The 11,382-nt window shown below is 35.4% G+C and overlaps 1 protein-coding gene across 4 annotated transcripts; it reads right to left on the bottom strand.

Annotated features, from left to right (window-relative positions):
* Positions 1-560: 560 nt before the first annotated feature.
* Positions 561-11,378, bottom strand: LOC661896 (oxysterol-binding protein-related protein 6). Of its 4 annotated transcripts, XM_008201497.3 has the most exons (11): positions 11,259-11,378; positions 10,899-11,207; positions 10,144-10,233; positions 7,337-7,657; positions 5,196-5,490; positions 4,930-5,144; positions 4,544-4,883; positions 4,261-4,490; positions 3,946-4,207; positions 2,392-3,071; positions 561-1,664 (listed from the first exon to the last, which is right to left on the bottom strand). In XM_008201497.3, exons 3-11 carry the CDS (start codon positions 10,204-10,206, stop codon positions 1,206-1,208), a joined length of 2,865 nt encoding a protein of 954 aa, XP_008199719.1. In that variant the 5' UTR covers positions 10,207-10,233; positions 10,899-11,207; positions 11,259-11,378; the 3' UTR covers positions 561-1,205. The 4 variants fall into 4 exon arrangements, with proteins under 4 accessions (XP_008199719.1, XP_008199720.1, XP_064211454.1 ...); XM_008201498.3 differs by lacking the exon at positions 10,144-10,233; XM_064355384.1 differs by lacking the exons at positions 10,899-11,207; positions 11,259-11,378 and having other exon boundaries at positions 10,144-10,250.
* Between the last annotated feature and the right edge of the window lie 4 nt (positions 11,379-11,382).

Here is an 11,382-nt window from a genome sequence, read left to right as displayed (position 1 = left end):
GGGATTTCACTTACTAATGAGTAACATAATTATTTTGGAAAATTTTGATTAGGAAAAAACGATGGGAAATAGGGACTTTTAAAAACTTGGCCGAAGTGGTTGTATCCTATGGATTCAAAGTTGAAAAATCTTCGTAATGAGTTCGAACCGCAATTTTAATAATTTATTAAAATGGTTTAAAATTAATTTTATTAAAGTAGAAGTTATGTATAGAGCAGAATCTCTTACCAAAAAAAAAATCGCCGTAGGAAGGTGCCATTTGAATATTTTTTTGAGTAACTCAATAATCAAAATGACTTCGAAAACATTCAAGTACTTGATAGTGTACACTAATTTGTTTTTTCGTAAGGTACATAGTTTAAAAAATAATATCTTGGAATTCAAATACTAAATATTATTATTTTATTCGTTTGTGAAGTAAAAATAAATTCAAAATAATATAATGAGATTCAAATTAAGAATGAACCTGAGCTGTTTCAAAATATCTGGAGGTAATTTAAACCCAGATTCACCTTTATAGCTAACTTGAAATAAAGAGGGATAGAAAAGATGAGATTGGATTTGTAATGTTTAACATTTTTATTTAACCTTCACCTTTAAAAGAGCATTTTACAAATAACAGAATTTAAAATGAATGATAACGTCTAGTTAGGTCCTGTGAAAGCAATGCGCATGTTTAAAAATGAAGCTTCCTTTAAACAATTGGCGTTGTAGTGATTATTGTCACCCTTCATTGACATAAAAATCCAACTAATTCTACAAGAATCCGAAAAAGACACTTTAATTTATGAACAATGTAGCTGTTATATGTTTTCCATCAAAAACAATAAAAGAAAAATTACATTTCTTAACATAAAAATAAATATTAAGTTACAACAATAACAATACATTATTTAATCTTATTGAACAATAATTAGTGACTAGATAGGAAAGTTCAAAGTGGAATTTTTATTTTCTTACCAATACACAATTGATTTTTTGCATTAGCTACGTAACTAAAATGCCACTACCTAAAAACTAATGGATATATCACTACACTTCATTCCATTATAATCATTAAATCTCTTATTGCTTAAAAATAAAATAGTAACTCTGAAACGACCGGTTTATACAAGCATGGCATTCATAAGGAAACAATTTAAATACTAAAATCACTATAATTGCACGCAAATCACTGGTTTAGCCTACAAATTGCGTATTGCCAGTCACCACAACGACTCGAACTGCATATTCGCAAACCCGGGATTTTTCCGCATCTCCCAGTACTTCCCATTGTACTCCCACATATCATCCTTCTGGTTCGAGAACCATCGCGGCTCATACCTGATATTCAACTCCTCCCTCCTCTTCCTACGGTCTCTCTGCGCACTTTCCAACTGTAATTTCAGGGTTTCGGCCGTATTCAAATCACCCTCCTCCAGCGCCCTCTGGTCAGGCCGGAAACGAGTATCAGTAGGCGGCAACAAATGCGCATCGGGGCCCAATTCATTCAACTCGATTGCGAATCGGGTAAATCCGTAGTAACGCTCGTGGTTCGGGGGCAAATTCCCGGCCCTCCAAATGCACCGAGCCGATGGGGGGACCCCACAGTACAACGACTCTGACCACTTACCAAACAAACGGTGCACCGTCTTGCCCGACTCGTCGAACACGGCCCCCACGACCTGAAATAGTAATTTACATTATACTTGCGGGAGGTACAATTTTACAGCGCGATGTTTTAATATTGAAACCCCAAGCTAAGTTGAGGGCTTTAATAAAACTGAACGCTGTAAAATACCTAACACAAAAATAAAACGAAACTTTCTGGTCAAAGACCTTTCTTATTATTCTTATTATTCTTATTATTAATTTGCTGTTTCATTTCTGGGAAAAAATACAAAAATTTAAGATTTTTTTACTCCAAAATGAAGCAAATTTTTCTAGAAATTTTTTACATTATTATTTTTCACAATCATCTACATCATAAATAACAAACACTGAAAATTTTTGCCAGCATTTGAAAAAAACGCAATTCAAAGTGCACCTGAAGTGTACCTTCAAACCAAAGTATTTTTGTGGGGAAACCGCGAATCTTCATTTTATTTCTACTTCTAGACTATTGAAGTGATTATCTACAACGCTCGGAACTCGAGTATAAAAGAGAGCGGTATCTTCTTTCAGCATTAATGAACTTCACTTATCATTAAGTATCTATTTTTTTTAGAATCTCTGAAAGCCTAATTTTTTCTTGTTGTTTTACCGCACAAGTGCCTTTAAAAATCCATATACCCTAGCTGTGAAAATGTGTAAAAATATTATTTACAGTTGTCTGGGCCAAAAAACAATGTGCATTGCTATTCTTCAAAGTGTGTTATTCTGTTGCGTTTACAAAATGAAAACAGGACTCACCTCGTGTCTTTTCGCCGACCAATAGCTGGCCTTGTTGAAAGTCAACTTGCACGTGATTCGCCCATTACTAACTCTCAACTCTCCATACTGATCGACCCATCTTTGCCCGCTGAATAAATTATGGACACAAGTTGTGACTTTATTCCACGTGTATAAATCCCCGGTTCGGGGCAACAGCACATGCACACTCCCCAGCGGTTGAAACTCCATACTTTTCCCCCAGAATTTTGTTTTAACTCTTGCGTCTTGCCAAAACGTGAAATTATTACTTTTCGCATAACAAGTGCTAATGGGGGGATGATGCGACACTTGTTCCGCCAAAAACTTAAACCCTTTATCCTCTCGAGTACACTCATACGTCTCCCCTAATAGAGGATTGAAAGGCTTGTTTCCGGCTCTGGTAAGAGTACTGGCATAGGCGGAAACGGCAAACGCGGCTATTTGGACCATACGTTCGTACGGGTCGTCCAAAGAAGCCGCTTTGTCCAACAATTCGGAATACTCGAGCTCTTCGCACAGCCTCTGGAGGACATTGAGGGGTTCGTTGAGGGCCACAGGCATACTTATCTGGGACAGGTCTTTGCCGATGTTTCTGCTCAAGAGGTTCCATAGGGAGAGGCCTTCGGTGTGGGGACGAGGTGCAGGAAGGACCGTCCGGCGGCCGGTCAGGCTCTGGGACCCTAAAAAACAGGGTGTTAATTTCGATATAAAGGGAAAGGGAGTCAGTAGGGATGTTACCCATTTCTAGTACCTTGGTTTAGGTAAAATTTGCACGAGAGGTGATTTCGCTTTTTGCCACCCATGAAAAATGGAAAAATTTGGAAAAACTGGACGCACACAAACTCAAAACTGTCACATTATTGTCATATTTTGACAATGAAGTAACAAGTTTTAAGTGCTTTAAGGTTTTTGACAGAGGAATGATAAATTAAATTAAGTTAACTAGTATTAGAAATTAAAGGGATACGAACTACATAAACAAATGCAAAAGAAATCGGTGTCACACAACCTACTTTATCATTGGTTTAAATCGTGGTACGAGATTACTTATACAAAACAAGTGCAAACTGTCAAAAATCACTCAAATACCAAACAAGTGAACAATTTTAAGTTTGGTTGCACAGCCAAATCATTTCTTATGGAAAATAAATATATGCCAAGTTTTATTGCAAAAGCATCGAGAAATAGTGTTTTAAAGTTTAAAAAAAAATATGCTCCAAAACGTATTCCACACGAACAATTCTTTGACTCAATTCGATATTTTAGGCAATTTTGACGCAAAGTGTCCGTACAAAAAAATAAACCTAATAGTAGTTATTGCAAATTAGTACGTTAAGCTTCAACAATAAAGGGGGACGTTTGACTGCGCAGCCTATTTGCTTTTACCTGTTTTTTTTCACTTTTTTCGTTTTTGTTTTTACAATACGAAAATAAAACAAATGTCGAATATAGTATAGGGTTATAATGGGTACATTTCTACTGACTCACCTTTCCATCTCTGCTTTCGCTTTCGTTTCCGTTCAAACCGAAAACCACAACCAAAAATCAACCTACCTGCCAAATCTAGCGAATTATTGACTGTGTTTAGCTCCGTGCCGAGTTCAGACTCTGAACTGATGCTTCCTTCGCCGCTGGAGAGCGAGCCCGCCTCCGAACTACTTTCAGAACGTGTACGCACCTCAGATTCCTCTTCTTGTATGTCTGGATCTTCGGTATCCAGGATGGTTTTTTCAGTCGGTAAATCTTCGGCATCGAAAAATTCGGTTGCACTCACACACGAGGAACTATAGCTCAACGAAGCGTTATAGGGACGATGCTATCAAAAAAACACGACCAATTTTCAATACACCAAACCGAAAACCGACTCACGTTTTCCGAGAGCTGCTCTAACGAAGACAAGTCGGTCAAGTCTGAAGCTTCGTGGATTCGCAACAGACGACTTTTCAGTTCGGTGTTTTGCTGGAGAACTTGGTTTAGATTATTTCTTAAATTAACTACACTTTGATTGACATTGACGGTTCCTTCTAACTCTAGAGCTGACTTAAGACGCTCACGTTCGGTACTTAAGCCAAAAGTTAACGTTTTAAGACTACCAAGAACTGAAAATATCTCATTTAAGAGCAATAAACTGACACAGTGATTGGTAAAGTACCAGTTTTTGCCAACGACAAGAAATCTTCCCTAAGCTGATTCTCCGTTGACAAGGAGATAACATCTACATTACTAAGACTATCAGGAGTTGGAGTTGTTGAAGCATTAGGCACTGGCAAACTGGCCACGGTATTGACTCCAAGTTGCTGAGGAGAGGTCGAAAGAGCTGAAAAAGAATTCGCAGATAGTGGCGAAGTGTTGTCAGCATCGGTTCCTGATGATTTATTAGCTGCACTGAACTGTATTGTTAGATCAACACTGCCACCTTTCGACGACTTTTTCTTCTTCAAACCAAACTTCCTCCTATCTTTTTTAATATTGGGCGAGAGTGCCTCAACCACCTGTAAGACATTACTTAAACCCTGTCTCAAGTCACTTGGCACAAACCTCAGTCCCCAAAATAGCACTAGCTTCGATTTGTTGCAAGAGTCGCGATAATTTCGTTACGTTTTGTTCGACATTTGTTGTATCTCTTTGAAATTGTTCAAGGGAAGAGAGTGATTCCTGGAGCCATAAACTGAGCCGGCCGCCACTAGATGGCGGTTGCAAGCCTCGAGTAAGGCTGCCATCGCGACTCACTATTTCAGGAGTCCTCGGTATACCTTCAAATTTATTTTTAATGCTTTAGTTTTTTTTCTCAAATGTTAACTAACTATGCAACCCATCGGCTGGTTTAAAAAGCGTCCCAACGTTCGTTCCATACGTCAAAATATGTTGTCTGTACAACCGGTGAGCAGTGAGTTGTTGTACCCAGCTCGTAAAAGCATCCTCACTTTTCGCTTTCAAATGATAAATAAATTCTTCCGCGTCTATATCTATACGTCGCCTCTTGCTTTTCGTAGTGATCACAGACAAACCAATATCGACGGTGCCGTGGATTTTTCCTTTACTTATTTCATTAGGGCCCTTTCCATAAACTAATATACCCTTTTCGAGTAAAAAATAACGCTGGAATAAAACTCGAATAAGTATATTTTTTATATTAGCAGACCCCACAAACCAACACAAATAGACAATTGACATTTATTAATTTTAATGACTGTAAGGTCAACCGGATTAAAAGTCAGATTCTTATTTTTTATACAAGGTGTACCGAGTATTGAACCGTCATGACCTTGACAAAGCAAAAAATAATTCGAGCAGACCAATTATCCTGTAATTAATTAACAGCTGTTATTATCGCTAATTTGACAAGCGACATTTCTGTATCGTTTCTCATGCAAGTTGTGCCACTTTCGAATGTTTGCAAGTAAACACAAGCAATATGACATAATTATAAATTATAAGTAGATAACAAAACCATTAGAAGCTTTCCACAATGTGACATAATGGAAGAGTTTAACGTTGCAATAAATTAACCGAGGTTGATTGGATGGATTTAATTAGAAACAAATAAATATCGCATGTCAAAAGTGACACAAGCACAAATTGATCCCAATTCAGAATCATAAATCTTCCAAATGCCTTAAAAACTGTTTAGCATCTTGCAAATTCAATTAATTTCGCTTCTGTCAAAATTCTCGCATCCAAGTTTAATTTCGCCTCCTTGGAAGGTGTAATCCCTAGTCTGGGAGTTTTTCCGGCAGTAAATCTAGTAAATTCATAAATCGGGTAATTGGATTTATTTTCTTTGGAAAAATAACGAAGGGTGAAATCGCACCCTTGCTTTTCCCTACGGCCAATCCCTTTTAGGGTTGGTCTTACATCTGTTTCAATTTCATAATAAAAACTCACTTTTTATCACCTGGGAACTAATACCACTAATGTCGAAATTACCAAAGTTTCAAAGGACTTCGTGATCTATTATGCAGAATCACATTTATTTTTGTAACAGTGACGTTTAGCTGCGACCTCCGCATTAATTATTACCTCAGTATTGGAAGATACAATTTTAAATATTTCACAATGAATCGAAAATAGTAATTTTTCCATTAAATACACTTACGATACATTTTCAATATAATGCTTTAGAAACATGAAATCGCAAGAATCGACATAAGATGTCAAAGGTGAAAAGGAAATTTAACAGAATATGTCTAAGTAATCTTCAAATAATGAATGTTGGGGACATTTATTTGTATCTTCGCATTTATGGCAATAGAGAGTGTCACACAATAATTAAAACCTTTCACAAGTTGTTCTTGCTTTTTCTTCCTCTTATAATTTTTTCCCTTGCTGATAGGTCCGTGAAAGTAATTTATTGCAGTTTAAATTAAAAACGTACAAAATAACAGAAGAAATCGTTCTCTAAAATATATTGTTTCCTAGCTTCAGGAAATAAAATTGGTAATTACCGTCAAAACTATTACACAGCAAGGACACTTGAAATAATTAAAATAAAACAAAAAATTTCTGTCCTCAAATTAAATACACTTCAAATGACTTCATTACAATTCTTTCTAAGCAAATTTCCCTCCAATTTTGTGCTTATTTTGACCCAAATGAACTACTGCTCCAATTAAAAATATCGATTTCATGTAACGATAAGGAAATATTGTGGTTAATTCAGAAATGCGATCGAAATGAATTTAATTGACACAATTTCTTGTTTGAATAATCAAAAACACAAAGTGAATGTTAATTTAATAAGTTGGAACCTTATCAAGATTTGATACTATTTTTCGTTGAGCTTTTCATTTATTTTTGCACAAAATAAGTCTGCAGTTTCAATTTATTTATAACCTTTGCCTCAAAATTAATTACATCATAATTAATTTCTGCATAAATAAACCCAGTCATTAGTTAGGAGTTTCGGGACCGTCTAAATTTACAAGCACTTATAAATATCAGATACCTTATGCCACCCCTTCAAAGGCCACTTCCTCTTCTTATGCAAAAATCCACTAAACGGGTTCGGCTTACTTTCAAACCTTTGCCCATCTTTCAACCCTTCCATAATTTCCCATTCCGACCCCCTCCTGGCTTTCTTTCGTCGCTTTTCAGTTTGCGTGACATTATTCTGTTCCGTCGTACTATCCGCACTCAAACTATTAGTTTCCACGCTAGCGTCCGAATCACTGGCTGTCACCGTACTATTTCCGACCTTGACTTTGATTTTGCTCAGTTGTGGACTCTTCTTGTCGCCGCTGGCCATAATCTTGCGACTCTTGCGACACTGTAAAAACACCATAACGTATTTGGCACACGTTCCGACCAATTACCATAAAGGTATAAGCGAGCATCGTCACTAGGTGGACATTTCAGCGACGCTAAGGCGACTAGCGAAGATACAAATATTCAGGAAACGAAATGGAACTTGATAAATTATGTAGCAGTTTCAATGAAGTTTACTGACCCGCGAACTCATTTTATTGATAAGTTTATTTACAAGTATTGACCCTACATACGCATCACCGAAAAAGTACATTCTTAGAAGCACACGAATCTTGATTGAATTACGAGAAACAGGAGACTAAACACAAAATTTACTTTTTCTCGATTAATATCGCTTTATGGATCAATAGATGCACAGTAATCTTGAAACCATGAAAAATTGAAACTCGGATCTGTCATTTTACTTTCGATCAAAACAATAATAGTTTATATAACGAGAATATTCAGCTTTCTTTGAGACTCAAATTGCGAAATATTTATCGTAGTGGCTGAAATTGCAGTAAAAACCACCAACTTTTCAGTGATAATTGATAATACATATTTTAAATTAATCTGATTAAAGCAACTCGTGACATCACACTTGTTATTCAATATTACTAAAATATTCAATAGCTCTTCTGTGGCTTCATGGCATTTATCAATAAACAAATATTTCCAGACCCCCTACATCAATTATCGCATCATTAAAATATTTTGTCAAATTAAACAACAAAACGTACCGAAAATAAATACCGTATCGTTGAAAATTGATTCAGAGAAAGTTTGTTCAATACTCCTACATTTTTAAGGATAAATCAAAATCCGAATACAGATATCTCTCTAATTGCCAATAAGCCTTGTACTATTTCAACTAAAATACGATGAAGATGTATCCATCTAATTCGTTACTAAGGGCCAGTTTCTGGAAACATATTCATCTGAGAGATAAATTTAAAGCTCAGTTAAAACATAGCAATGCCAATCATATACGCACTACCTTAGCATCAAACGAAGAGATAAAATTTAACTGAGATTTAATTGTTCTAGAAACGGAACCTTAAACATTCTTCAAAGTTTTTAAAAAATACTGTCAATATTTTCTTGCTAAACTCTGTACAAAACTTGTAAAAGATTTTGAACATAATGGTAGCAATGAATCCTAAACAAAAACTCAATACAATTTAAATTTCTCTTTAATTTTGAAACAAAAAACAAACAAAATAAACCTCAATTTAATAAAACGAAAAATTATTAATAAACTGCATTTTTTTAAGGAAAATTATACATTTTCAGAACTTTGTCCCAAAATTGCACTATAAATAGAATCCATTTCGCACACAGTTATATCCACCCGCAACTTTAAAATTCGAATAGGATTTCACTTCATAATTAAATCACTGAAATTCTAATTAAACGAGAAATGGTAGTCGTTTCATCTGAAAATTGCCTCAATAATTTTTTATTTCACCTAATAAACGTCGCGAAAATACTTCCAATGAACAAAACAAGTCAGTGTTATTTGTACAATGCAAGAATAAATACGTTATCAGCATTGTAAAAACGTATAGAATTACATTGAAAAATCCATGTAAATTTTAATCGGCTTACTGCACATTTTCGTGTTTTTATGTGTGTTTTGAGCACACACGTGGCCTCTTTGAATTGCATTGAATAGTGGAAGTGTAAAGTTTGGATGGCTCTTGGTAATTAGTTAGGATGGCAACTACGGCATTGTCATGATCAAATTATGCACTTGAGTCGGCCATGGAAAACAAAAGACAAACTGTCACATGTCATTCTTTGACAGTAATTATAAGAAGCACCAATCAAGCAATCGACGTGTATCATAGTCGACTGTTACAAAAACGACTTTTGCATAGTTATATCCTACACTGCAATGAAAAACGTTTCATTCTCGCAATATTAGTCATTCGAAATAATAAGAATAGCACATTACAAATATTTAAAATAAGATTTCAGTACTTTGTAGCTTGTACATACATGGGAAAAATATTTTTAGAATTGAGAACGAGTTAAACCTCGCCTAGGTTCAGAATCAATATTAACAAGATTGGGGTTATTGTTAGAGGGCAATAATCCCTCAGTATAAAAGTTTGCTAATAATAGGTACAAAACAATTGTGACTTTTTCAAATGTTTATTTACGAGCAGTGTCGGAATGGAGATACAAAACCATCTGTAGGTAGTAAAAATGATACAAACCGAATCAACTCCACGCAAAATGTTCTATTTTAAATAGACATAAATCTAGCTTAATTTTTTTGTAAATAAACTAAAAACCATCAAAATATACTCTACTACCTATGCAGAACTAGCCTAAGTTTTGCATATACTGAGTGCTACCAATCTTGAAATATTAAATGCTAAATAAAAAATGGGAAAAAACATAAAAAATGTTATTGTTATTGATGTCACACAATGAACATACTGGACAAATACAAAGCGAGGGGTTTGCTACTTCTACCTACACATCACGATAGTTTCTTACATCGTTTCTATCTTTCCAAAAAACGTCATGTCTAACTGCAAGATCAGAGAGATGCAAATACATTGGCAAGACATTCGAAATTTTTCGTTTCTGGAAAAAATAATTCAATAATTGGACTGCGGCCTAGAAAAGACGTTCGGTATATTAATTCAAAATGACAAATGAGACGCAGTGCACTTGATTATGCGTTGCTATGGTAACATAACTTGGCTCTGGTGCACTACAATTTATCATAAACTCGATCCAAGACTGTACTCCTATTTAAAATAAATCCGATTTTTTGCAGGTGTGGCTTTGGGGAAAACAAATGTTGCGTCTAAAAATAATTCGCGAAAAATTAGTCACATGCCTGCTGATATTTAGCACATTAACCCGAGATAATTTGAAAAGTAAATTATGAATCATATTGTGTTTAGGTATCACCGATTTGTGATCTTTAACCTGGACTGCTTTTTTCATAGAACCACCTTGAAGAAGGACTTCATTTAAAATTAATATTCTGGCTGGGTAACACAAAAATAAAAGTGTAAATTGCCAACGAATTACGCAATTTTCTAGTGAAAAATTTGCTTGAAAGCACCTTTGGGGAGTTTTTTAAACGTTGAACTTAATCAGGGTAAACTGGTAATGATTTTTAGACACTTTCCGTCCGAATTTCATGAAAAAAATAAAAGAATTTCGGTGGAGATAGGTGTGAACAGGTGTCTCAACACAAGCCATACAACAAATTTAGTCAATGATCACATTTAACGTACCTTATTAAATCCAATAACACCAATTATATTCCATGGACCTTGTCACAGAAGGCTTTTTACAATGTTGCACTGAATTTATCATAATTTACACTACAATTTGCACTGCTATTTACTTGCACTCCTCGAATCAAAACACAACAAGCACTACGTTGACAATACTTTTTTTATACAGGATGATTTTACTAGACATTGCTATATGGCGCCAAGGTTATAGCAGGCTGCGGGATTTTGCAGTAGGGAAGTTTCGATGTGGACGATTGGCGACACTACAATGCTAATTTTTCAAAAAACAGTCCTACCAACGGGGTGCTGGGAAATAAAATAATTTTAACCACTGTTCTAACACTGAAACTTACTGACCATTTTTATTTTTTTAGTTATCTCTCCACTATTGCTGGTCTTTGATTTTTTGTTGCAAACCGTTTTTAGAAAAACCTCCCGCGCATGCGTCTGTGTCACCCTGATCCCGGCAGCCAATCATCTT

Source organism: Tribolium castaneum, chromosome 3 (assembly GCF_031307605.1).
Source record: "Tribolium castaneum strain GA2 chromosome 3, icTriCast1.1, whole genome shotgun sequence".
Lineage (NCBI taxonomy): Eukaryota > Metazoa > Arthropoda > Insecta > Coleoptera > Tenebrionidae > Tribolium > Tribolium castaneum.
This window is presented reverse-complemented; position numbering and strand designations above follow the sequence as displayed.